Source organism: Mugil cephalus, chromosome 6, assembly GCF_022458985.1.
Source record: "Mugil cephalus isolate CIBA_MC_2020 chromosome 6, CIBA_Mcephalus_1.1, whole genome shotgun sequence".
Lineage (NCBI taxonomy): Eukaryota > Metazoa > Chordata > Actinopteri > Mugiliformes > Mugilidae > Mugil > Mugil cephalus.
In genome coordinates this window covers 24,013,895-24,040,963 of record NC_061775.1, presented here as the reverse complement: position 1 = coordinate 24,040,963, position 27,069 = coordinate 24,013,895, and the positions used below count along the sequence as shown (strand labels likewise).

General features: G+C 39.4%; 2 protein-coding genes across 7 annotated transcripts; both read left to right on the top strand.

Moving 5' to 3' along the window:
• Positions 1-871: 871 nt before the first annotated feature.
• Positions 872-16,003, top strand: LOC125008981 (interferon-induced protein 44-like). Of its 6 annotated transcripts, none has more exons than XM_047586428.1 (8): positions 872-1,165; positions 1,950-2,438; positions 2,609-2,657; positions 2,813-3,008; positions 3,100-3,252; positions 3,347-3,518; positions 4,010-4,110; positions 15,570-15,991. In XM_047586428.1, exons 2-8 carry the CDS (start codon positions 1,967-1,969, stop codon positions 15,765-15,767), a joined length of 1,341 nt encoding a protein of 446 aa, XP_047442384.1. In that variant the 5' UTR covers positions 872-1,165; positions 1,950-1,966; the 3' UTR covers positions 15,768-15,991. The 6 variants fall into 6 exon arrangements, with proteins under 6 accessions (XP_047442384.1, XP_047442383.1, XP_047442381.1 ...); XM_047586427.1 differs by lacking the exon at positions 15,570-15,991 and adding an exon at positions 4,194-4,695 and having other exon boundaries at positions 1,953-2,438; XM_047586425.1 differs by lacking the exon at positions 15,570-15,991 and adding an exon at positions 4,194-4,695.
• A 960-nt stretch (positions 16,004-16,963) lies between these two features.
• Positions 16,964-26,865, top strand: LOC125008979 (interferon-induced protein 44-like). The gene is made up of 9 exons (XM_047586420.1): positions 16,964-17,062; positions 18,185-18,270; positions 20,950-21,469; positions 23,905-23,950; positions 24,204-24,399; positions 24,491-24,643; positions 24,747-24,918; positions 25,031-25,131; positions 25,206-26,865. The coding sequence occupies exons 3-9, from the start codon at positions 20,989-20,991 to the stop codon at positions 25,401-25,403; spliced, it is 1,347 nt and encodes a 448-aa protein (XP_047442376.1). The 5' UTR covers positions 16,964-17,062; positions 18,185-18,270; positions 20,950-20,988; the 3' UTR covers positions 25,404-26,865.
• The last annotated feature ends 204 nt before the right edge of the window (positions 26,866-27,069 follow it).

Here is a 27,069-nt window from a genome sequence, read left to right as displayed (position 1 = left end):
TGGCAACACACTCGGTCACAGTCTCTAAGGAGTATCCCACCATCTGACCATGTAATTTCATTGTACAGTGACATGACAAGTAAAGCACTTTACCTTTACTTTGTATGTGGTAGTTAGGGTAGGTTAGGTACCTACTCTCTGAAAGATGGGCGGGAAGGCAAACCTCTGCCAATCATTTGTGATACCATGGGCTGGAGGAAAGCGATGGAAAGGGGCTTAATACAGAAGATGTCAGCAGCATTCTTAAAGGTCATCTGTCAGACTGTTATCAGGTACAGTATTTAATCAAGAAGGATGTTTACATGTTGTTTACCACTTTAGGGCACAGAACCATACATGGTAAATTCATTAATCTTGATTTTCATCTCATCTTCTACTACCACTTATCTTCAGTAGGGTCACAGGGGTTGCCGGGGTACACCCTGGACAGGTCGCAAGTCTATCAAAGGGCTAGTCCTGATTTTCTCCATGAAAATGAGAAAATCTTAACAAAAAATGAATAAAAATGAAAAAGTCTTTTCATCCCCTACAGTAACACTCAATAGAGAAAGACTATGTTGCTCTCATCATTGTCATTAGTACGGAAGGGTATTAGGGCCATCCATGAGAAAAAAAAATTACATGTCACTACCAGGCTAGAACTCAGGACACAGATGGCAAGGCAGAACACACTGGCAACAAGAAAAAGTGAGACGCAGACTATTTGAACACATGGAGGCAATGGGGAACAGGTGGAAGTAATCGGGAATCAGGGAAGACGATCAGACCAGTGACACATGAGGAAGGTCAAGTGACCTGAAACAAGAGGAGAGTTACTCTTCAAAATAAAACAGGAAATGACAAGACAAATATGGAGACAAACCCAACTGCGGTGAGACAAAGAAGAGGTAGATTTTTTTTTTCATCATGCACTTTGAGAAAAAAGTAGAAAGTAGACCTTTAAACTGGCAGTACGACATGGTACCTCTGATACTCCGTGGAAGAACATTGGGGCTCATTTAATACTAAGAATATAAAACAAACTCCGTGATGCTTTAATTTGTGTTCCCTGTCGGAGACTTCCACTTGAATTACTCCTGGGTGTGGACAGTAGACTGTGTACTGACCTCGACTGGCACACATCTGTCTGCAGAGCTCTGCGCGCCTGCCTTCAACTGGCTGTAAGGTGAGTCTGAAAACATGAAAACGCTAAATTTGGTTAAACAAGAGGCACCGTACGCCCAAAGAAACTTTTTCGTACTGACTCAGAATTTCAAAATAATTCGATTATTTCCATGACAAAGAGATTGCATTAGCACTTCACTTCGTCATCTATTATTATTTAGTTATACATTAGTTATACATATTGTATTGTATTTGTATATTTTTAATCGCATTATCAGAAATGCTCTGTGTTTGGAAATAATTTGACATCTGCCACTGTTATATTTGACTTTAACTTTCTGATAAATCGAAACTGAAACTGATGAGGGACTAAAGGAGGAATATTGTAGCGACCCTGCAGCGATGATTTGTGTTATAATGTTCAATATTTGGGAGGATTTCTGACTGTCTGTGAACGTGTATAGTACGAGCAGGTATGTGGTTGGATGAGAAAGCGAGGGGTCGGGTGAGTGTGAGGGGGATGGAGACCGCTGTGGGTGCGGGGAGGTGAAGGAGCGGAGAATGAGGTGAAGGCTGAATATTTTTACCACCACTCCGCGTCATCCCTTAACGTCCGGCCGGACGCTACGTTATATTTGCATCAAGCAAAGACCTTTAATATTTCAGATGTCTGTTTATTTTAAGTTCAGTTTGACATCATGTTGATCCATAGCATGGATGGGTCTTTTTGTGTTTGTTTATGACATGATCATATGAAGCTTAGATGATGCAGTTAGACCTTAAGATGGTTTTAATACAATTGTGTTGATGTATTTTTTTTTTTTTTTTTTTTTTTTTTACTTTAGCAGAACATCTGTCCACTATGAACCCTCAGCTAACAGTGAACCAGCAGAGAACGATCTGCTCTCAGCTGGGAAGGGTCAAACTACAGCTGCTGTACAAGGCCAGCGTCCATGGATACACCGGTGCAGCCTTCCACCAACGATGTGACAACCGCTCTCCCACTGTGTCTGTGGGCTATAACGCCTCTGGATTTGTGTTTGGAGGCTACACCCAACAACCTTTTTCTAAGACTGGACAGTATGTCCATGATGACCAGGCCTTTCTTTTCACTTTCAGTGGTGAAAAACTCCTCAAATATCCAGTCACTCAACCTGTATATGCAGTGAAAATGATAAATACCTCTGGTCCTTACTTTGGAGAAGATCTGGTTCTAGCCAATGGAAACAAACCTGTAGTTCATAGCAGTCCAGGAAATTACTACAACTTTAACGCTGCAGAAATGCACGGAAATGACCTGAGTCTGACTGAGTGTGAAGTCTACCAGGTGGAGGGTAAGTTCACTATAAATGACCATATTTGCTGTTGCAGGTCTGTTGTTCCATAAACTTTGTTTTTTTTTTTTTTATCACGTATTTCTAACATACATTTATAATTAATCCCCAGCAGACAATACAACTATTTGGTATCCTAAACTAACTTATAACATTAATATCTTCAACAGAAATCACTGAACTTGAGCGTCCATGGAGGACTATGATCTGGGAATCTAAGTAAGACTGAGTCACCATGCTGCATGATCATATTAACATTAGTTAATTTTGCACAATATACAGACTGTAATCTATAAACAGTTTGATCAGCATGGGTTCCCCATGACTGGAAACTATACTGTGTATATTAGATTATGATCTCCTCATTTCTACAGGACAAGGACAGAGCTGATGGAGAGCATTAAAACCTACAAACCCACAGAGAGCTCCGTGTCCCAGGTTCGGGTTTTGCTCATTGGACCAGTTGGAGCTGGAAAGTCCAGCTTCTTTAACTCTGTCAGCTCTGTATTCAGAGGTCGTGTCAGCAGTCAGGCCATGTGTGGCAGCTCTGACACCAGCCTCACTACACAGGTTGGTGCCATCAAGCTAATGATTTGTATTTATGGTCATTTTAAAATGAAAAACGTGAAAATCTGTAACTCCATCACTGTGTATCTGGCAGTTTCGCACCTACTCTCTGAAAGATGGACGGGGAGGCAAACCTCTGCCAATCATCTTATGCGATACCATGGGGCTGGAGGAACGCAATGGAGCAGGCCTTGATATAGATGACATCAGCAGTATTGTTAAAGGTCATCTGCCAGACCGTTATCAGGTACAGTATTTAATCAAGAAGGATGTTTGACACGTTGATTTAACTTTAGTTAATTTCAACTGTTCCTTCCTTTCTCCTCAAATGTTTGACTCAGTTCAACCCCTCTGCTGCGCTGCATCCGGAGAACCACGGCTATCTCAAGTCTCCAAAGCTCAAGGACAAGATCCACTGTGTAGCCTACGTACTGGATGCCTGCAAGATCTCCATCATGCCTGAAAAGCTGGAGGAGAAGCTGAATGCAATCCGCAGAAAGATCAACTCAATGGGTCAGTAGAATGAAGTCCCGTATCCATACATTTACATATTTATCATGCTGTACTGTGTGAATGCACTCATCTGCCAACAATGATAATCTTGCTTCCATGGAACCTGGGGGGTGGGAGATCTGAGGCACCAAGTGGACATTTTGTCCTCAGAGTTGATGTGTTTAAAGCAGTGGTTGAAGGAATTATAAGCAGTGAACTGGCAAATAGGGTCATGGGTCAAGGTTCATTAATGCAAGAGGCATGAAGGGGATGGATAAGAAGGGTCAAAGAGGGTGGATGAAGGTGGGATGGGTATGGTGGGGGCTGAAAAGTGAGATGGAGAGGGTTAGAACACCTTCATAGATAAGTATGGGAAATAAAACACTGGGCTCTTCTTAATACTTGGTGGTTGAACATCCAGCAGCAGATAAGATTGAATTTGAATTGCAGCAGCAGTATTTTTGAAGTATTGGATTATTGGAAATGTTCTTTCTGTTCTGGTTCTGCTCCAGGGATTCCTCAGCTGGTCCTGTTCACTAAAGTGGATGAAGCCTGCTCCCTGGTGAAGGAGGATGTGAGGAACATCTATAAGAGTCCATACATTAAGGAGTTGGTGAGGATTTCACACAGGCAGTAATCAGACATGATCTTCTGTCTTCACCTTAATCCATTTGCTCTGTGTGTTTTGTGATCCAGATGCAGGAGGTCAGCGCTTGTCTCGGTGTGCCACTGTCCTCTGTGGTTCCAGTCAAGAACTACAGTGAAGAGTTTGAGTTGGATGTGAACTGTGACATCCTGCTCCTCAGCGCTGTCATTCAGATCCTTCGCTCCATTGATGACTACTTTGATGACCTCAGTGACCAACTGAGTAGTGTTGAAACCAAACTTTTCTGATGAAATGTCTTGTGACTAAATGCACCTACTTCAGGCTCACTGCAGTAAAAAAAATAGAAGATATTTGTTCATGGATGTGTCCACATGTCAGGGTATAACAAGAGAAGAAGAAGGCGTCTAATCCAACCGAAGTGATGAGATACTTGTTTGTCAGTTGTTGTTACTGTGCTTTAAGTTCTAGCTTGTGTTTGATAATTTTTTATTCCTAATTGTTGATTGTGATGATGCCATGTGTTTATCTCATGCATCAAGTCTCAAACAACTCAGCTCAATATTCACACTCTGCAATAAAGAATCAGCAGCATCCTTTATTTCTTCTGCTTGTTGTGTGACACATCATAGCGTTTTAAAATCTCCTGGCTAAAAAACGCATTTTATATCCTTTACTGTAACTTTATTTTCTTTTATTTAATTCCTGTCACATGCTCCGCTGACATATTATCTGTAATATTTTCTAATTACTTTTCCGGTTGTTTAATTGAATCTGAGTTGTAGGAGCAAGGGTTACATAAACAAAAGAGAAAATGATGTGCGCTGACCTAAGGCTTGCACTTTCATTCAAAACATGAAAAGTCTGCACAGCTTAACTGCGCTACTGGTTTTCAGAAAGTTTTTTTGTGCATGATTAAAGTGTAGTATTATGATGTTGTTTCATTGACTCTTGCCCAGCTCTGTTGACATTCAAGATGATGCTGTGGTAAATCTTAGATAAATGGAAGACCATTTGCATTGTTTGCAGCTTTAAATACAGCTTTAAATAGTTTTCTCACTCTCTTAACCAGTTTCATGACATCATCACATGGAGCTTTTGCAGCAGTTTGACACTTGTTGCCGATTATCCTTCGGCCTGCTCTCCAACCCCTCTGACACAGAGTCATAGAGGTGGACAGAGTCAGAGAGGTGTACATGCTGCCAGTTTTTCTCACCTGTTGTGATGTTTCGCAGACATTCAAACTAAAAACGAAGAATTTACATGGTTATAAAACTGAAATATTTTGGTGAACATCAAAAACTTGGCTTGTGTGAAAAGGGAACGAGATTAATTTAATGACAAACTATAGTAGTTAAATGAAATGCAGCTTCAAGGGAACAAAGTCCAGTTCCATGACGAGACTGTACATCGTCACAGTTTGTTTTTGCAGATCTGTTCTCTGGTGCACTCCATTTGTTATTAAATGTCCTTAAAGTCTATAGTTCAGTTCTTTGCTCAGTATTGCACAAATACTTAAAATCAAAGAAACAAGTAACATTTTCTTTAGTTGTACATAAATATTATTGGAATGAGAAGAAGATATACATTTTTAAACTTAAGTTTATTTATTAAAAAAAAAAAAAAAAGGTTCCTACCAACTTATATTAATTGTATTTGGAACTCCCCTTTCATGAGTTCACAGTCTGCAAATATTTACACCATCTGTTAAATGACCAGAGTTGGCAGTGTGAGAATTAAAATGTAGGACATTGTTATAAAACTAAACAACATTAACTTAAAGTTAATGTGAGATCATTTGGGTTTAAAGCACCTCAGTATATGTCACAGCTTTAATGTTAATGCGAGTACAATTTAAAGCTGGAAACACATAATGAGGATAATTCAGATATACCATGAAATTCAACTACTGATGTTATATGTTAAGCCATCACAAAAAATGGGTTGTATATGTTTTGTAATATTGTTCATTTCGATTCATTTAAATTATTTTGCCTTTCAGAAGATACCGCTGGATCTGCGTTGCAATGAAGGACAATGGTCTGGAAATCTGAGTAAGACTGAGTTATTAACATTCATTACTTTTCTACTATACATATATATATATAAATATATAAAAAATGATCACACGCTCTATTATTTGGTTCGACTGCCTTTAGCTTTGATTCCAGCACACATTTGCTGTGGCATTGTTTTGATAAGAAGCTTCTGCAATGTCACAAGATATGTGATGGGAGAGTCTGACCACTGCACAAAGCCTTCTCCAGCACATCCTAAAGATTCTCAATGGGGTTCAGTTCTGGACTCTGTCATGGCCAATCCATGTGTCAAAATGATGTCTCATGCTCCCTGAACCACTCTTTCACCACTGCACCACTGAGCCCATGAATCCTGGCATTATCATCTTGGAAAACTGAAGGAATTGAAGGAATAACCTAGTCAATCAGTATATCCGAGTAGTTAGCTGACGTCATTCTTTGGCCATAAAGTTGACTTCTACTGCTGTCTTTCTTCCATTTGGTTTCACCAAACGTTTAAATGATTACTATTCCATCATCACCACATTTCTTCCTCGAAGATGATGGTTCCCAACTATCCTTCCGGTTTTTAATAATGTGTTGGGCAGTTTCTAACCTAATTGTAGTAGTTTCCACTTCAATCTGTCCTTAGATGTTTTCTTTGCTTGATGCATGCCAATGATTTGACTCTGCTCAAACAGACTAACATCTTTTCCTCGACCACAGAATGTGTCTTTCCACGTCGTTGTTTAAGAGATGAGAAGCTACTCATTGCATCAGTTGGGAGTTAAATAACTTTCAGTAATTATCCAATAGGAAGCTCCTATTTGCCAGGCAGTGTATTATACAATGAAATTATTTATCATGTTTTCCTGGGAGCACAACTACTGATATCTCAAACACGTTCATCATGTCTTCTTATAAACAATTATATAACTACTAATATCATATGTTAGATGGCCATGTTCAAAATTATACAATCAAAACCATCTTCACATAAAAGGTCTTTATCTCCTCATTTCTACAGGACAAGGACAGAGCTGATGGAGAGCATTAAAACCTACAAACCCACAGACAGCTCTGTGTCCCAGCTCTGTGTCCCAGCTTCACCACACAGGTTGGTGCCATCAAGCTAATGATTTCTTTTTATGGTCATTTTAAAATGAAAATGATGAAAATCTGTCCATCAAAAAACATGGGTGTTAAGCACTGGGTCACGTTGGCCCACAGTGGCAACACACTCGGTCACAGTCTCTAAGGAGTATCCCACCATCTGACCATGTAATTTCATTGTACAGTAACATGACAAGTAAAGCACTTTACCTTTACTTTGTATCTGGTAGTTTCGTACCTACTCTCTGAAAGATGGGCGGGAAGGCAAACCTCTGCCAATCATCTTATGTGATACCATGGGGCTGGAGGAAAGCGATGGAAAGGGGCTTAATACAGAAGATGTCAGCAGCATTCTTAAAGGTCATCTGTCAGACTGTTATCAGGTACAGTATTTAATCAAGAAGGATGTTTACATGTTGTTTACCACTTTACGGCACAGAACCATACATGGTAAATTCATTAATCTTGATTTTCATCTCATCTTCTACTACCACTTATCCTCAGTAGGGTCACAGGAGTTGCCGCGGTACACCCTGGACAGGTCGCAAGTCTATCAAAGGGCTAGTCCTGATTTTTTCCATGAAAATGAGAAAATCTTAACAAAAAATGAATAAAAATGAAAAAGTCTTTTGGTCCCCTACAGTAACACTCAATAGAGAAAGACTATGTTGCTCTCATCATTTTCATTAGTACGGAAGGGTATTAGGGCCATCCATGAGAAAAAAAAATTATGTGTCACTACCAGGCTAGAACTCAGGACACAGATGGCAATGCAGAACACACTGGCAACAAGAAAAAGGGAGACGCAGACTATTTGAACGCATGGAGGTAATGGGGAACAGGTGGAAGTGATCGGGAATCAGGGAAGACGATCAGACCAGTGACACATGAGGAAGGTCAAGTGACCTGAAACAAGAGGAGAGTTACTCTTCAAAATAAAACAGGAAATGACAAGACAAAACATGGAGACAAACCCAACTTGGCCTCACTGCGGTGAGACAAAGAAGAGGTAACGTAGATTTTTTTTTTCATCATGCACTTTGAGAAAAAAGTAGAAAGTAGACCTTTAAACTGTCAGTACAGCATGGTACCTCTGATACTCCGTGGAAGAACATTGGGGCTCAATTAATACTAAGAATATAAAATTGTATTGTGATAATTATTGATTTTTTTTCATTCTTTTTTAGGAAATAATGGCTTTTCCTTAATAAAATCATATAAAATAGAGTGTGCATACAATGGGTGTAAAACAAGGTGTGCGTGCATGGTACTACATTGCTTTGGAGTCACTTGGTCACATGGCTTAGGAGGTATTAAAAAAAAGACACCGTTCCTTATTTTGAATATCTGTCGAATATCCGAATATCCAATATCAAACCAACTTCACCTCGGTTGGGAACCTAGCCTTGCATTGATCTTCATGTGCTAATTATTCACATGTGCACTGATCAGGCATTAAAGTGGTCATCATGAAGCTGTAAGATATATGCGTTTAAATCTCCCTAAACATCTAACACGTGTTTAGTTGATCATAAATATGACAGAAGAAGAAGACTGCTAATCCGACTAAGGTGATGGGTAGAGATGGGCAGCAATAACCGGTTCTTTTAAAGAACAAGTTCCAACTGGTTCAATTAATCTATGTCACCAACCCTATAACAGCGCAACGTGCAATTCATGCAGCACCGTAATTTCAAGGGCAGAACCACCACCACCAACATGATGAAGCATGCTCTGCTGACTCATTGTTGTCAATATTTCCTTCAGTGTCATTAGAGAGTTATTAGAGAGAATAATGTGCGCACAAATTTCAGCTGGTTTAAAGCTGCTGTTACCTGAGCTCAAGTTAAAGTATTTCCAGTGACAAGCAGAGGTCATTAAACGATAAAACAAAATCCGCGATGGTTTAATTTGTGTTCTTGTCGGAGACTTCCACTTGAATTACTCCTGGGTGTGGACAGTAGACTGTGTACTGACCTCGACTGGCACACATCTGTCTGCAGAGCTCTGCGCGCCTGCCTTCAACTGGCTGTAAGGTGAGTCTGAAAACATGAAAACGCTAAATTTGTTAAACAAGAGGCACCGTACGCCCAAAGAAACTTTTTCGTACTGACTCAGAATTTCAAAATAATTCGATTATTTCCATGACAAAGAGATTGCATTAGCACTTCACTTCGTCATCTATTATTATTTAGTTATACATTAGTTATACATATTGTATTGTATTTGTATGTTTTTAATCGCATTATCAGAAATGCGCTGTGTTTGGAAATAATTTGACATCTGCCACTGTTATATTTGACTTTAACTTTCTGAGAAATCGAAACTGAAACTGATGAGGGACTAAAGGAGGAATATTGTAGCGACCCTGCAGCGATTTGTGTTATAATGTTCAATATTTGGGAGGATTTCTGACTGTCTGTGAACGTGAATAGTACGAGCAGGTATGTGGTTGGATGAGAAAGCGAGGGGCCGGGTGAGTGTGAGGGGGATGGAGACCGGTGTGTGGAGACCATGAATATTTGGTAACACTTTCTATGAAGGTTGTATTTATAATGCCCTATGAATGCACTCATAATGTTTTATAAGGTGTCTATAAAGCATTATAATGGTCATTATTACCATCTATACATATTCACAAGTCGTCATAACCAACTTCATGATGCATTATGACAACTGGTTATGAATGATTATAATTTTAATCTGAATAGTGCATTATAAATATGTCAATATCTGCCTAGTCACTTGTTAATGTTATGATGCATCATAACTACTTTGCTTTGCTAAATGTGCATAGTGATGCATAATGAGTTTTGACTTCGCCTATAGTGCTTTATATCTGTAGTTATAAGTATATGTAATAAAGTTATAATAATGTATACATCTCTCTACAGCACACAGTCATAAAAAGCTATGCAATATCATAAGTGCTATTTGTCAGCGCTAAGTAAAGTGACAAGAATATGACACTATTATTAACAGATATAAGTTACTATGAGTAATTAAAAGGTGCAATGAACTAAGTACCAAGTCTGGCATCTTTACCCCATATGCACAATGTTAATATCATAGGTGTTATTTGTCAGCTTTAGGTAAATTAGTGCAAATGAGGTGTTGTGGATATAAGACTATTATAAACAAATATGAGGCACGATGAAATGAGAGCCTGGACAGTAAAGACAAAAGGAATGCATTTAGTTCACTTTATTTTCATTTAAACCAACACACATAATCAGAATGATTATCAATGTTCTGAGCACATTACACAAACACATGAAACAGGCCACAAATGTGGCACGGCGTGGTCCTAGAGATGTGGCTCTTAAAAGTGCCTTTGGGTTGGTGAGGTGATTCAGGGTCAGAGGTCAGGAGATGGTTTGACAGCAACTACAAGAAGAACAGAGGCAAATCTTTAGTGCTCTAGCTGGGTTTGTTTTTATGCAGAGAGGTTTGATTGAAAATACATAAGCAGATCACGTTTTTTTGTTTAAAGCAGCGTAATGAGACATTGTGTTACCGCATATCGTGCAGACACCGCATATTACCCGTAGATGGCTTAAACTAGCTACACGAAAGTTAACAGACACGGCTAGTTTTAATTCACAAATTAGATCGTTTTCATATTCTTGCGTTTAATGATTGAAACCATTCGAAATCATTGCTTTAATATGTAAACGATGTGCTTCATGTAAGCAAAGTAAGACATTAGCTCACAAAACATTAGCAGGACAGAGAGACAACATACCTGTCCTGGAGAGGACTCAGCGGAGAAAGGAAAGAAAAGACGCTTTACGACTAGTATATACAGTCAATGCTTTACGACAGTGGGAGGAGCTGGGGACGGAGGTGGGTGGGTGGGGTCTGAGGTCAGGGGTCATGGACTAAAGACTGACATTTCTACAACAATATAATATAAATAAAAACGATATAAAAATAATATCTGACGGCATTCAATAAAGGCGGACATTTCTAGCGATCCTGTATAAGAGACCAATATAACAAATAACCATTAATTTTTTTTCGAATCTCAAAGTGCCGAATCCTGCAGCAAAATTGACGTTACATTAAAAACCGAAATAAGACCATTACAAATCTAGTCTAAATGAAATTAAATCAAACCTCTTCATTGCGCAGTGTCACATTGACAGTCGTCCTCATAGCACGAAATAACTTCCAATTGAAATACATCAGTTTGAAATTCGTTTCGAGCGGCATGAAAATTTGAGAAAAATCGGCAGGCACCAAACAATAGATTAATTTTCGTGACAGTTTCACATCCACCGTGACACCGCTTCTTTATAAAGGGTCGCTAGAAATGTCCGCGTTTATTGAATGCCATCAGATATTATTTTATATGTATTATTTTATATGTATATTATTATTATTGTAGAAATGTCATGCTTTAGTCCATGACCCCTGACCTCAGACCCCACCCACCCACCTCCGTCCCCAGCTCCTCCCACTGTCGTAAAGCATTGACTGTATGTACTAATCGTAAAGCGGCTTTTCTTTCCTTTCTCCGCTGAGTCCTCTCCAGGACAGGTAGGTCGTCTCTCTGTCCTGCTAATGTTTTGTGAACTAATGTCTTGCTTTGCTTACATGAAGCACATCGTTTATATATTAAAGCAATGGTTTTGAATGGTTTCAATCATTAAACGCAAGATAATGAAAACGATCTAATTTGTGAGTTAAAAACTAGCCGTGTCCGGTAACTTTCGGGTAGCTAGCTTAAGCCACCTACGGGTAATCTGCGGTGCCTGCATGATATGCGGTAACATACTGTCTCATTAGGCTGCTTTAAACAAAAAAACGTGATCTGCTTGTGTGTTTTCAATCAAACCTTTCTGCATAAAAAAACAAACCCAGCTAGAGCACTAAAGATTTGCCTCTGTTCTTCTTGTAGTTGCTGTCAAACCATCTCCTGACCTCTGACCCTGAATCACGTCACCAACCCAAAGGCACTTTTAAGAGCCACATCTCTAGGACCACGCCGTGCCACATTTGTGGCCTGTTCCATGTGTTTGTGTAATGTGCTCAGAACATTGATAATCATTCTGATAATGTGTGTTGGTTTAAATGAAAATAAAGTGAACTAAATGCATTCCTTTTGTCTTTACTGTCCAGGCTCTCATTTCATCGTGCCTCATATTTGTTTATAATAGTCTTATATCCACAACACCTCATTTGCACTAATTTACCTAAAGCTGACAAATAACACCTATGATATTAACATTGTGCATATGGGGTAAAGATGCCAGACTCAGTACTTAGTTCATTGCACCTTTTAATTACTCATAGTAACTTATGTCTGTTAATAATAGTGTCATATTCTTGTCACTTTACTTAGCGCTGACAAATAGCACTTATGATATTGCATAGCTTTTTATGACTGTGTGCTGTAGAGAGATGTATACATTATTATAACTTTATTACATATACTTATAACTACAGATATAAAGCACTATAGGCGAAGTCAAAACTCATTATGCATCACTATGCACATTTAGCAAAGCAAAGTAGTTATGATGCATCATAACATTAACAAGTGACTAGGCAGATATTGACATATTTATAATGCACTATTCAGATTAAAATTATAATCATTCATAACCAGTTGTCATAATGCATCATGAAGTTAGTTATGACGACTTGTGAATATGTATAGATGGTAATAATGACCATTATAATGCTTTATAGACACCTTATAAAACATTATGAGTGCATTCATAGGGCATTATAAGTACAACCTTCATAGAAAGTGTTACCGAATATTTTTATGACCACTCCGCGTCATCCCTTAACGTCCGGCCGGACGCTACGTTATATTTGCATCAAGCAAAGACCTTTCATATTTCAGATGTCTGTTTATTTTAAGTTCAGTTTGACATCATGTTGATCCATAGTTTGCATGAGTCTTTTTGTGTTTGTTTATGACGTGATCATATGAAGCTTAGACGATGCAGTTAGACCTTAGATGGTTTTAATACAATTGTGTTGATGTACTTTTTTTATTTATTTATTTATTTTTTTTTTTTCACTTTAGCAGAGCATCTGTCCACCATGAACCCTCAGCTAACAGTGAACCAGCAGAGAACGATCTGCTCTCAGCTGGGGAGGGTCAAACTAAAGCTGCTGTACAAGGCCAGCGTCCATGGATACACCAGTGCAGCCTTCCACCAACGATGTGACAACCGCTCTCCCACTGTGTCTGTGGGCTATAACGCCTCTGGCTTTGTGTTTGGAGGATACACCAAACAACCTTTTTCTCAGTCTGGACAGTATGTCCAAGATGACCAGGCCTTTCTTTTCACATTCAGTGGTGAAATGCTCCTCAAATACACAGTCACTCAACCTGTATATGCAGTGAAAATGATGAATAACACTGGTCCTTACTTTGGAGAAGCATTGATTCTAGCCAATGGAAGCAAAGCTACAGTTTACAGCAATCCAGGAACTTATTACAACTTCAACGCTGCAGAAATGCACGGAAATGACCTGAACCTGACTGAGTGTGAAGTCTACCAGGTGGAGGGTAAGTTCACTATAAATGACCATATTTGTTGTTGCAGATCTGTCGTTCCATAAACTGTGTGAAATAATATGTGTTTTTTATCATGTGTTTCTAACATACATTTATAATTAATCCCCAGCAGACAATACAACTATTTGGTATCCTAAACTAACTTATAACATTAATAACTTCAACAGAAACCACTGAACTTGAGCGTCCATGGAGGACTATGATCTGGGAATCTAAGTAAGAGTCACCATGCTGCATGATCATATTAACATTAATTACTTTTGCACAAGATACAGACTATAATCTATCTATCTATCTATCTATCTATCTATCTATCTATCTATCTATCTATCTATCTATCTATCTATCTATCTATCTATCTAACAGTTTGATCAGCATGGGTTCCCCATGACTGGATACTATACTGTGTATATTAGATTATGATCTCCTCATTTCTACAGGAAGAGGACAGAGCTGATGGAGAGCATTAAAACCTACAAACCCACTGTAAGCTCCGTGTCCCAGGTTCGAGTTTTGCTCGTTGGACCAGTTGGAGCTGGAAAGTCCAGCTTCTTTAACTCTGTCAACTCTGTATTCAGAGGACATGTCACCAGCCAGGCCATGTCTGGCAGCTCTGACACCAGCCTCACCACACAGGTTGGTGCCATCAAGCTAATGATTTTTATTTATGGTCATTTTAAAAGGAAAAACGTGAAAATCTGTTACTCCATCACTGTGTATCTGGCAGTTTCGCACCTACTCTCTGAAAGCTGGGCGGGAAGGCAAACCTCTGCCAATCATCTTATGTGATACCATGGGACTGGAGGAAAGCAAAGGAGCAGGCCTTGATATAGATGACATCAGCAGTATTGTTAAAGGTCATCTGCCAGACCGTTATCAGGTACAGTATTTAATCAAGAAGGATGTTTGATGCGTTGATTTAACTTTATTTAATTCATTCCTTTCTCCTCAAATGTTTGACTCAGTTCAACCCCTCTGCTCCTCTGCATTCGGAGAACCACGGCTATCTCAAGTCTCCAAAGCTCAAGGACAAGATCCACTGTGTAGCCTACGTACTGGATGCCTGCAAGATCTCCATCATGCCTGAAAAGCTGGAGGAGAAGCTGGATGCAATCCGCAGAAAGATCAACTTAATGGGTCAGTAGAATGAAGTCCCTTATCCATGAATTAACATATTTATCATGCTGTACTGTGTGAATGCACTCATCTACCAACAATGATAATCTTGCTTCCATGGAACCTGGGGGGTGGGAGATCTGAGGCACCAAGTGGACATTTTGTCTTTAGGTTGAAGGAATTAGAAGGAGTGAACTGGCAAATAGGGTCAAGGTTCATTAATGCAAGAAGGCATGAAGGGGATGGATAAGAAGGGTCAAAGAGGGTGGATGAGGGAGGGATGGGTATAGTGGGGGCTGAAAAGTGAGATGGAGAGGGTTAGAACACCTTCATAGATAAGTATGGGAAATAAAACACTTGGCTCTTCTTAATACTTGGTGGTTGAACAACCAGCAAAAGAAGATGAAGACTGAATTTGAATTGCAGCAGCAGTATTTTTGAAGTATTGGATTATTGGAAATGTTCTTTCTGTTCTGGTTCTGCTCCAGGGATTCCTCAGCTGGTCTTGTTCACTAAAGTGGATGAAGCCTGCCCTCTGGTGAAGGAGGATGTGAGGAACATCTATAAGAGTGGATACATTAAGGAGTTGGTGAGGATTTTAGTATTTTACACAAGCAGTAATCAGTCATGATCTTCTGTCTTCACCTCAATCCATTTGCTCTGTGTGTTTTGTGATCCAGATGCAGGAGGTCAGCGCTCGTCTCGGTGTGCCACTGTCCTGTGTGGTTCCAGTCAAGAACTACAGTGAAGAGTTGGAGTTGGACGTGAACTGTGACATCCTGCTCCTCAGCGCCGTCATTCAGATGCTTCGCTTCGTTGATAACTACTTTGATGACTTCAGTGACCAACTGAGCAGTGTGGAAACCAAACTCGTCTAATGAAATGTCTTGTGGCTAAATCACCTACTTCAGCCACACTGCAATAAAAAAAAAAAAAGAAGTTATTTATTCATGAATGTGTCTTTGTGTTTTCGGAACAAAAGTTGTAACCGCAGAGTTAGTTAGTTAGTTTATTTTGAACATGTAAAATCAAACAAATATCAAAATCATACAGGAATGGATCCCACAAATTGAAATACAACAAGTCCTCCTTGTTGTGTTCTGCAGTTTAATTTTCCCCTTAAATTATGAACCCCTTCCCTTCCAGTGAATAATGTTAATGTTGGTCGTAGGTGAGTGTTTTTTGCTTTGAATAGGATATATTCAGACTATATATATATATATATATTGGTATTTTTCGCTGTCTAAACTGAAAAATCAAAAACACTAACTTGAAGTGTTATCACGTACCAGCCACCGCCAGTCGTAGACAATTTTGGTTTGGCTTTGGCGATTAAAAGAAAGGACCGGAGTGAGACAATCATCAATAACATGCACACTTCATATCAGGTCATATTTATGTATATAGCATCATCAATTTAAGGATTGCTAACATTATGGGTCAGACTAAATTTGTGAGTGAAAGTTAATTTAATCCTTATGTAGGGGATTCTGGTTACATATTAACGCTCATGCTAACCGTGAGCTAACGCAATGGTAGTTGTGTGTTTCAGGGGTGTCCAAGCAGAAGTTGCATTTACTACGTTACCCTCCACAGTGGTTCCACTAATTGTAATATCTTTGTCGGAGAGGCTTGGTTACTCAGTTAGGTACACGTGTCTGCCCATTGTATGGTCGGCAGTCCTGTCAAATCATCCACTCACTGGATGGATGACTTGACCACTTACATTAGTCATTATTTGAAGGATTCTTGTTCCACTTACTTCTTGTAATGTCTTTGTTGGAGAGGCTTCACTTGATAAAGACGGATCAGACCTGACTTTGTCTCCTTTGTGTTCTCCTTTGCTGAAATCGTCCATCCAATGAGTGAGAGTATAGTGGTAGGTGAATATAGTCCCATCAGTTAGAGACAGCTTTTTAAAATAACACTTAAGGTGTCGGGGAGTGAGTGTGTTACTATATTCTCTGAAATATGCGTTTTCCTCATCCATGTGTTGCATTCAGTTAAGCCCCGCCCTTCAAAAAACGTCACATTTTTTTTTTGCAAACCGTGAGGGGCCCGTTCTTGTGTTATTGTCAGGGACTTCCACTTGAATTAATAGACTGTGTACTGACCTCGGCCCTCACACATCTGTCTGCAGAGCTCTGCACATCTGGCCTTAACTGACTGTAAGGTGGGTCTGAAAACATGAAAACTCTAAATTTGTTTCCTAATTAAGTCAGAAAGTGGTATTTGACTTTTGTGTGTGTAAACGTTTAAATAATTAAAAACATCGCTTGCGGGTACAACGAGAGGCCCCTCTTCCAGATTTCGTTCAGTTTATTTATCCAAAAGACGTTAAAAAAAGGCAACTGATCTTTCTCCAGTTGCCTTTATTCAACGCCTTTTGGATTACCATGATCTGGATGACTGAGAACCTTCACAGACATATTCCGTTTATTTAGGTGTGGTTTCATCCTTTCCTAGTTTGCCTGGAAATCGAAACCTGCTTTTTCTTTCTCCTCTGACGGATAAAATCCATTTCCGCCAGTGTTTAAAACCAGAGGAATCGTACGCCCTTAAGTAACTTTTTCACACTTAGTCAGAATTTCAACATAATTCGATTATTTCCGGGACAAAGTGATTGCATTGGTACTTCGTAATTTCTTGTTATTTCGAGCAAGTTGTACATTCAGATTGCACACGTATATTTTTTATTCGCATTGGCAGAAATGCGCCGTTTGGAAACAATTTGACATTTGCCGCTGTTAGACTTATTTTTGAAACTTTCTGAGAAATCGAAACTGAAACTGATGACCGCCTAAAGGAAGTGTTCCATAAAATATATTTGACTCAAGCAAAGACCTTTGACCATTTCAGATGAATGTGTTCACTTTCTACACAATTATCTCATATTATTATTTTATAGTATGTTTTGTTGTTATATGATAGCTGATGGAAAAATGTCACAACAGTTAGGAAATAAAATAATTAAATGTTGCGAAGAATATGTGAGCCTGTTTAATTTAAGTTCAGTTTGACATCATGTTGATCCATAGTATGGATGGGTTTTTCTGTGTTTGTTTATGACGTGATCATATGAAGTTTAAATGACGCAGTTAGACCTCAGATGGTTTTAATATAATTGTATTGATGTATTTTATTTTTTTATTTATTTATTTTTTGTTTGTTTGTTTTTTGTTTTGTTTTAGTTTCATACACATAAACACATACACATTTCATACACATTGTTTCATAAACAAAAGAGAAAATGATGAGCGCTGACGTAAGGCTTGCACTTTCATTTTTTCCTCAGCTGTAGCCTGAGTGGCACATATCTACACACCTGTCTACAGTGTAACTACTCAGATCTCTGCACACCTGCCATCAACTGTCTATAAGGTAAGGTACGAATGAAAACATGAAAAGGCTGCACAGTTTAATTGAGCCACTAGTATTCAGAGTTTTATTAGTGTATTATTGTGATGTTGTTTCCTTAACTCTTGCTCAGTTCACTGATTTAATCCACCAGAGATTATGTAACACACAAAATTATTCTAAAATGTGCTGAATTAAGAGTAATGTAGGAGAAATACTTGGTGTAGTTTACTTGTAGGTGAGGCTCAGCTTAACGTTAAATCAGAAGTAATTGCTGCTGACATTCATGATCGAGGTGTGGTAAATCTTCTTAACAGACAAATTGAAGACAAATTGTTTGCTTTGATAACAACTTTAAATAGTCTTCTCACTCGCTTAACCAGCTTCATGAGGTCATCATGGAAAAAAAAACTTAGCTTGTGAAAAGGGAACGACATTCATTTAATAATAAAGTATGAAGTCATAATAAACACAAGTGAAATGCAGCTCAATCAACTAAACAAAGTTCACTTCCATGACGAGATCTAGCCATAAAAGCATGTGACTTGCAGTAACAATGATTTACAGTAACACGAAAGCAAGCAAAAGGAATCGACTTCAGGTGCCTTGTGATCAAAATAAACCAACACGATTGCAATGAATCAGATCAGATGAATCAGTTAAATTCACTCACCTGTTTATTAACGTGGTATATATGATCATAAACGTCTGCCTGTATGTAAACAACATGTATGTCTCCATGTTGTGCTTGAATGTCATCAGTTTTTCCTCCAATCCGGTCGCTGAGCCCAAAATACTCTACTGTAAAGGTTATATGTAAAAAAAAATAATAATAAAATAAATAATAATAATAATAATAATAATAATAATAATGATAATAATTATAAATAGCTGAAACAAAAGCAAATGGACTCATGTTCACTGTTGTGATCAGAACTTTTTCCTTTTTTTTTTTTTTTTACATCTGTTTATTAACAGACCCTAGTCATGCAAGTTGCTGATGGGCAACATTCATAGATGTTCCTAATAAAACTCCCAACTCCTCATCAGTCTTTTATAAGACCACTTGAACGAAATATTTTAAAGAAACTATTTTAGATACAGTAGTAAAATGAAGAATGAGTAGCCAGGCCTGACCCATTGAGACATGGACTGTACCAGACCCCTGAAGATGTTCTGTGGTATATGGCACCAAGATGAAGATTAGCAGCAAATCTCTTAAGTCCTGTGACGTGCAAAGTGGGGCCTCCATAGATCAGACTTGTTTGTGTGGTACACCCCTCAGTTGTTTGATTGGATTGAGCTTAAAGAAGCCAGAGACATCAGGGAATATCATTTCCATGAGTTAGCTAGGTGGTACGTGTCGTGACGTCCACATGGTTGGCAGGACTGGGTCTGTGACTCTTTCACATTTATTTTATCTTTTTATACATAAAAAGAGGTTTCTCCTGCTGTGGTCCATCCATGCTTGCAGTTATTAACAGCAGTTTGTCCTCAGGTGAAGTCCCTAAAAACTTTAAACATGCAGTATAGTGCAACCTCTAATTTTTAAAAAAACTTTTCTAGATTCTGCAGTTCTGGCTAATTATGGGCCTGCTTCCAAAATGCCCTTCCTTTCAAAAAGGAACCTTGCTGTAAGGTTAACCTAACTGCTGCATTTGACACTGGAGACCATGACATCTTAATTTCATGTTTGGAGCAGTGGATGGGCATCAATGGCAAAGGAGTGGTTCAGGTCGTACTTGGCAGATCGAACTCTCTGTGTGAGCCTTGGTGACTCTGTATCCTCCTCGGCTCCTCTGTCATGTGGTGTCCCGCAGGGCTCAGTCCTAGGCCCTCTCCTCTTTTCTTTGTACCTGCTCCTGCTTGTTTCCGTACTAAGGAAGCATGATATTTCATTTCATTGTTATGCAGATGACACTCCATATGCCCCTTAGTCCGTTACTTGAATGTCTTGATGACATAATGGCCCGGATAGCTCCGGATTTTTTAAATTTTAACGAAAAGAAGACAGAAGTGATTGTTTTTTAGCTCCGAGACCCTCTGTCTAGATCTGGGTTCCTTGACTCAGTACATTAAATCCAACATCACTAACTGGAAGTTAAGGTGGACTCTGATCTTAGATTTGACAATCAGATCAAGACTGTTGTGAAGTCAAGCTTTTTCCAACTGAGGCAGCTGGCCAAAATAAAGTCAGTTCTTTTGAGGCAACACTTTGAGACAGTAATCCACGCCTTTGTCACCACACACCTGGATTACTGCAATGCACTTCATTGGGGGGTTAGTGGGTCTTCCATCAACTGTTTCCAGATGGTACAGAACGCTGCTGCGCGTCTTTTAACTGGCACACGCAAACAAGACCACATTTCCCCCATTTTAGCCTCATTTCACTGGTTGCCCATAGATTTTAAGATTCATTTTAAAATTCTTTTATTTGCTTTTAAATCTCTCAATGATCTTGCCCCTCCCTACCTCTCTGAATTGCTGCACCCATATTCACCCACCTAGTCTCCCGGGTCAGCTGATCAGCTGCTCCTGGGTGTGCCAAAAAGTGCAAGCTTACAGGGGACTGTGCTTGCGCTGTGGCAGCCCCTAAAATGTGGAATGATTTGCCTCTGCACATTAAACAGGCGTCTTCCACTGTTTGTGTTTTTAAATCTCTTCTTAAAACTTATTCTATTTTTTTTTGTTGTTGTTTTTTAGATTCCAAGATAAAGGATCTTTAGACGCTCAGCTGAACAAATGTCCACTATAAACCCTCGGTTAACAGTGAACCAGCAGAGAACGATCTGCTCTCAGCTGGGAAAGGTCAAACTACAGCTGCTGTACAAGGCCAGCGTCCATGAATACACCAATGCAGTCTTCCACCAACGATGTGACAACCGCTCTCCCACTGTGTCTGTGGGCTATAACGCCTCTGGCTTTGTGTTTGGAGGATACACCAAACAACCCTTTTCTCAGTCTGGACAGTATGTCCATGATGACCAGGCCTTTCTTTTCACGTTCAGTGGTGAAAAACTCCTCAAATATCCAGTCACTCAACCTGCATATGCAGTGAAAATGATGACTAACTCTGGTCCTTTCTTTGGGGGAGCATTGGCTCTAGCCGTTGCAAACAAACCTGAAGTTTATAGTAATCCAGGGAAATATTACAACTTCAACGCTGCAGAAATGCACGGAAATGACCTGAACCTGACTGAGTGTGAAGTCTACCAGGTGGAGGGTAAGTTCACTGTAATTTGTAGTGGCAGTTCTGTTTTCTGGTACAGTTCATTTGTTATCCCTAAAGTCTTTGGAGCAGTTTTTGGTGTTTAGATACTTAAAATCAAAGTTAAGTTGTATTGTTGTAACTGTTGAATCTGTGCATATACATTCCCTTCTTTCTTGAGTCCGTTTGCAAAATGCATGCAAAATGAAACATGATGAAGAGGGTGTTGGGCATTGTTCATGATGGACCAGAGTTTGTTCAAGGTCCTTGCCTCTGCCACCAATGTCAGGGACTCCAGCTCTGCCACTACCACAGAGCCTGCCCTCTGTATCAGTTTGTCCAACCTCAAGGTTCCTTTAGAGGGCACTGGCAACTGTAGTCTGGCAGAACACAACCTTAACCTCCTGAGGAAATAGAAATGGTTAAGACCTTTTTTGTATACTGAGACTTTGTTAGCCAACCAGTCCAGTTGGTATTCCAACTCTAGACCAGCTTGTAGGTCTGAACCACCTGTACACACTCCCAGGACCTCCGTAAATCCACTATAATCTCCTTGGAAGGTGATTTGCACCATGAAACGAAGTTGTTCACAAGATTCTCATACTCCTGTTCCTGTCCATCCCTGATACACCCCACAATTGCAGTGTTGTCTGAACACTTCTGGACTCACTTTGTTGTGCTAGAAGTCCAAGGGTGAATAGGACAGGAGAGAGCACAGTCCCCTGTGGCACTCCACTGCTGCGGACGATAGTCCTGGACATGCAGTTCCCCAAACTGACATACTGAGGTCTTGCAGTGAGAAAGTTGAAGTGGTTAGCTCCTTTCTCAGCAGTAGGGGCTGTATGGTGCTGAATGTGCTGGAGAATTACAAAAATATGATCCTCACAGCAGCATTCCCAAGAAAGTCCGATGGAGCAGGCAGAAGATGGCGCCCTCCACCCTCACATTGTCTTTGTATTCAAACTGTAATGGGATGAGAGTGTGAAAGATCTGAGGCCTGATGTGATGGAGCAGTAGACACTCCATGATCTACATGATGCTGGATGTCAGGGCAACCGGCCTATGGTTATGCATTTCCTTGTGTCTCCCACTGCAGGGGGAGAACATCCAAGAACATCGATATCCTCAGGCTGTAAAGTTAATCAATGGACTGTCACCCTTCCCTAAATTAACAACCTCACTTAACCCCCCTTCTAACAGATAAACCATGGATGAGAAACAATAAAAATAATCTTGAATGTAAGGTGTAGGCTCAGGTAAAAACACAGTCCCTGAGTCATTGTGGGGACACTCCGCCTTTGTCGGCTTATTTGCTGATCCTTAGGCCACGTCTACACGAATACGATTTTGGGATGAAACCTCATAATTCTGGCACGTTTAGGCCGACCATCATCTAGATTTTTTTGGTGACTGGAACCACACATTTTTGAATCCAGGTCCAGGCTGAAAAAGACAAATATGGAGAATGTGTGGTCTCTTTTTCTCATTTGTGTGGACACATGATACGAATGCAGTGAGGTCATTGCCACACCCCTCGTCACCCCTGACGACTCACAACTACAACATCAATGGCGTACTACAGGCTTGTGACAGTACTGCATCACATATTGACCCTCGTTAGGTGGCTAAGGTAATATATACTTGTGGTCTGATTTCCCTAGTGGTGATAAAGGTGTAACCTTGTATGTATCCTTCATGTTTGCATATTCATTAATAAACAGGACGAGATATTACAATCTCTTGTGCAAAGGATGTAAGGCAAAACTCCTTTAGAAGCCAGGTCCAACTGGACAACCAACAAGCAGACCAGTGGTCAGCTACTAACTATGTCAGAAACGAGATACAATTAGCCTAGCCACGGAAATAAAACACCAGCTAATTAGCCTAGACACCAGTAGTCGGTAATAGAGATGATGGGAATGCAACTACACTCAGACCAGACATCCCATCCTTCTGCCTATGTCCGAAACGAGATACAATTAGCCTAGCCATGGAAACAAAACACTAGAAAGCACCAGCTAATTAGCCTAATCGCCAACAGTAAGTAAGAATTGATAGGACATGCAACTATGCTTCAAACAACATTCCTCCCTGACCTCCACTGGGCACACACGGGCACTCCAGCCTCACTGCTCCGCTTCCGATGTCAACACTGCAAATGTATCTCTGTTGCGCTCATTCGCCTCTTCAACTCTGTCTTCCCACGGGACAGTTAATACATAAGGTCAATATGTATTAAGAAGGTCAATAGTCCTACTTGCCCTCACTTGACATCAAGTGGTTTTAGTCTCCAGGGATAAGCATCAAGGCAACAGGGTGGTGCATCTGAAGTTTGGCGACAGTCATGTGGATGAAGTGATAATGTTGATGTGTGCCATCTCAATAAATTAGGTTGTATTGGTTTTGTAATCTTATATATTTTGATTAATTTAAATTGTTTTGCTTTTCAGAAGATACCACTGTGCATCCCTGGAGGAATATAATCTGGAATTCTGAGTAAGACTGAGTCACCACACTACACAATATCATTATTTAATCATTTCAGTGTGACAACTGTGTCAAGTGGTATGACTTGACACATTATACTGGGTATTTTAGATTATGATGGTATTATGCAGTGAAAGTGTTTGTTATATTTTCCTTGCAGCACAACTACTAATATCATATGTTAGCTGACCATGATCAAAATTTTGTTACAATCAAAACCATCTCAACAAGATAAAAGGTCTTTATCTCTTCGTTTCTACAGGAAGAGGATAGAGCTGATGGAGATCATTAAAACCTACCAACCCACAGACAGCTCCGTGTCCCAGGTTCGGGTTTTGCTCGTTGGACCAGTTGGAGCTGGAAAGTCCAGCTTCTTTAACTCTGTCAACTCTGTATTCAGAGGACATGTCACCAGTCAGGCCATGACTGGCAGCTCCACCACCAGCCTCACCACACAGGTTGGTGCCATCATGTTAATGATTTCTTTTTGTGGTGATTTTATAATGAAAATGATGAAATTCTGTCACTCCATCATTTTGTATCCATCAGTTTCGTGCCTACTCTCTGAAAGATGGACGGGAAGGCAAACCATTGCCAATAATCTTTTGTGATACCATGGGGCTGGAGGAACGCAGTGGAGTGGGACTTAATATAGATGACGTCGGCAGCATTGTTAAAGGTTACCTGCCAGACTGTTATCAGGTACAGTATTGTAGATATGTATATGTACAATATTTTCATGCTTGACTCATTGATTTAACTTTAGTTAAATAACTGTTCCTTTCTCTTCAAATGTGTGACTCAGTTCAACCCCTCTGCTGCTCAGTATTCGGGGGTCCGTGGCATTTTCAAGCCTCCAGAGCTCAAGGACAAGATCCACTGTGTAGCCTACATCATTGATGCCTGCAAGATCTCCATCATGCCTGCAAAGCTGGAGGAGAAGTTGAAAAACATCCGCAGACAGATCAACTCAATGGGTCAGGAGAGGTTTATTGGAGTTGTAATACGAAAGTGAGATCTCAAAACGTGGTCCAGTTTGTAAAAACTGACCTAAGTCTGTAAGGGTTCCTTCTGTTCTGATGTCTCCAGGGATTCCTCAACTGGTCGTGCTCACTAAAGTAGATGAAGCCTGCCCTCTGGTGAAACAGGACCTGAAAAACATTTACACCAGCGCCTACATGAAGGAGACGGTGAGAATTTCAGGGTTCAACAGGAACAAATCTGGTCTTTAGTTATATTTACTACTTTGTCTTTTGTGATCTAGGCGGAGCAGGCCAGTGTTCGGCTCGGTGTGCCTCTGTCCTGTATCGTTCCAGTGAAGAACTACAATGAAGAATTGGAGTTGAACTTGAACTGTGACATCCTGCTCCTCAATGCCATCATTCAGATGCTTCGCTTTGCTGATAACTACTTTGATGACCTTAGCCAAAGACCAAGCACTACATGGTGTTCATTGATATAATGAAATGTTCCTCAAATGTCTTGTAGCTAAGTACAATTAGTTCAGCAGGTGTAAAAATAAATATATAAATAATGATATCTTCATGATCCAGCTTATATCAGAATGTTGGTGGTTGTGTTTTTAAAGTAATTAGAACAACATAACAGTTATATTTTTTTGTGAATATTCATATGGCTTTTCTTGTTTGAGAGAACTGTAAGAAGATTGACTTGTGGCAGGCATAGATTATTATGTAGCTATTATATTTACTTTAAATAAGAGTTGAGCAGTGAATTGCTTTGGTAAACTTTGCTGGCACAAGCCTGGGACTTTTCAGAACAAGTATGTATGTGGTGTTGTATTTAAACTGTATAAATCTGGATTGTCAGGAACTTTTTCCTTGTTTTTTCTGCTTTAGTCTAGTTTGACACCCTCTTTGTCTCCTCAGCTCTGAAAAACCAATATATTCAAGTCAGAAAAGAACTGGGACTTGACTGGTGGATGAGACTTCAGATGTGAATCTCTTGACTCTGACCTGCATCACTTAGTATGTTTACATGGACATGGATACTTTTAAACTCATTCTGGTTATAACATAAGACCAAGTCTCACTGTTAGACTGCTGGATGAAGTCATTAGATTATACTGAAGTGTATACATGCCCCAAACCATAAATCAGAATATTACTTTTTTATATGATAAACAAAACAATATACCAGAAGATTGAGTGTACTATTGCAGGTGAGACACTGAAAATGTGAGTTTCTTCATTGTCCATATTAATGTCCTTTATGGTTAAGATTCTGTTTGACTGTTTGTTATGCCTAACATCTTTTTATTATACATGTTTAACACAGTTGAATATAGATGATAATTCACATGTCATACATTCGACTCATTAATCTGTATCACACCAGTCAGATAAACATTCATCATCTGCAATAAATTGTCAGTTATTGTGCTTATTTCTAACATCCAGCCTGAAGACTGTACTTAATACTCAAGGTGAACAAAACACAGAACAGGTCACTTTATGGACAAGTTTTATAGGATTTACTGCAACTTTATTTCAGCCACTTTTCTGTATAATTCTGTCACTGCCCTGCTGACATATTGTTCTCAGTGATTTCAAATTGTTTTCTCAGCTGATTTGAAGAATCTGATTCAGTGCCCTCATAGGTGCATTTTTTTTTTTATTATAACAAAAAGTTAAGAGAGGATTGAGATTGGGAGTGAAGCTAGAACCTCTGACATTGGTGTCAGACAGACCAGACTGATTGCACCATGATGCACCACACCTTTAGCCATCAACCTGTACAACTCCTCACTCTGAGGGTGCATAACTCATATTTACCAACATATTTATACTGATAATGTGCAATATCACACGTTCACTTTATTTTCATATATCTTTACATAATTTCTTATATATTCTCACCATATGCAACAATTTAGGGGAAAGAATTTTCCTGATGTGCAATACCCTATATTCAATGTTATTATAGAGCAACTCAGAACACAGGTCTATATATATATATATATATTTCTTATATTTTTTACATTCTCTAACTTATTCTTATTACCTACATTGCTCTTTGTTCTTAACACTGGTACACTTTGAGTAGGAGCTGCTACTGTAACGAAAAGTAATTTCCCCCTGGGATCAATAAAGTAATTCTGATTCTGA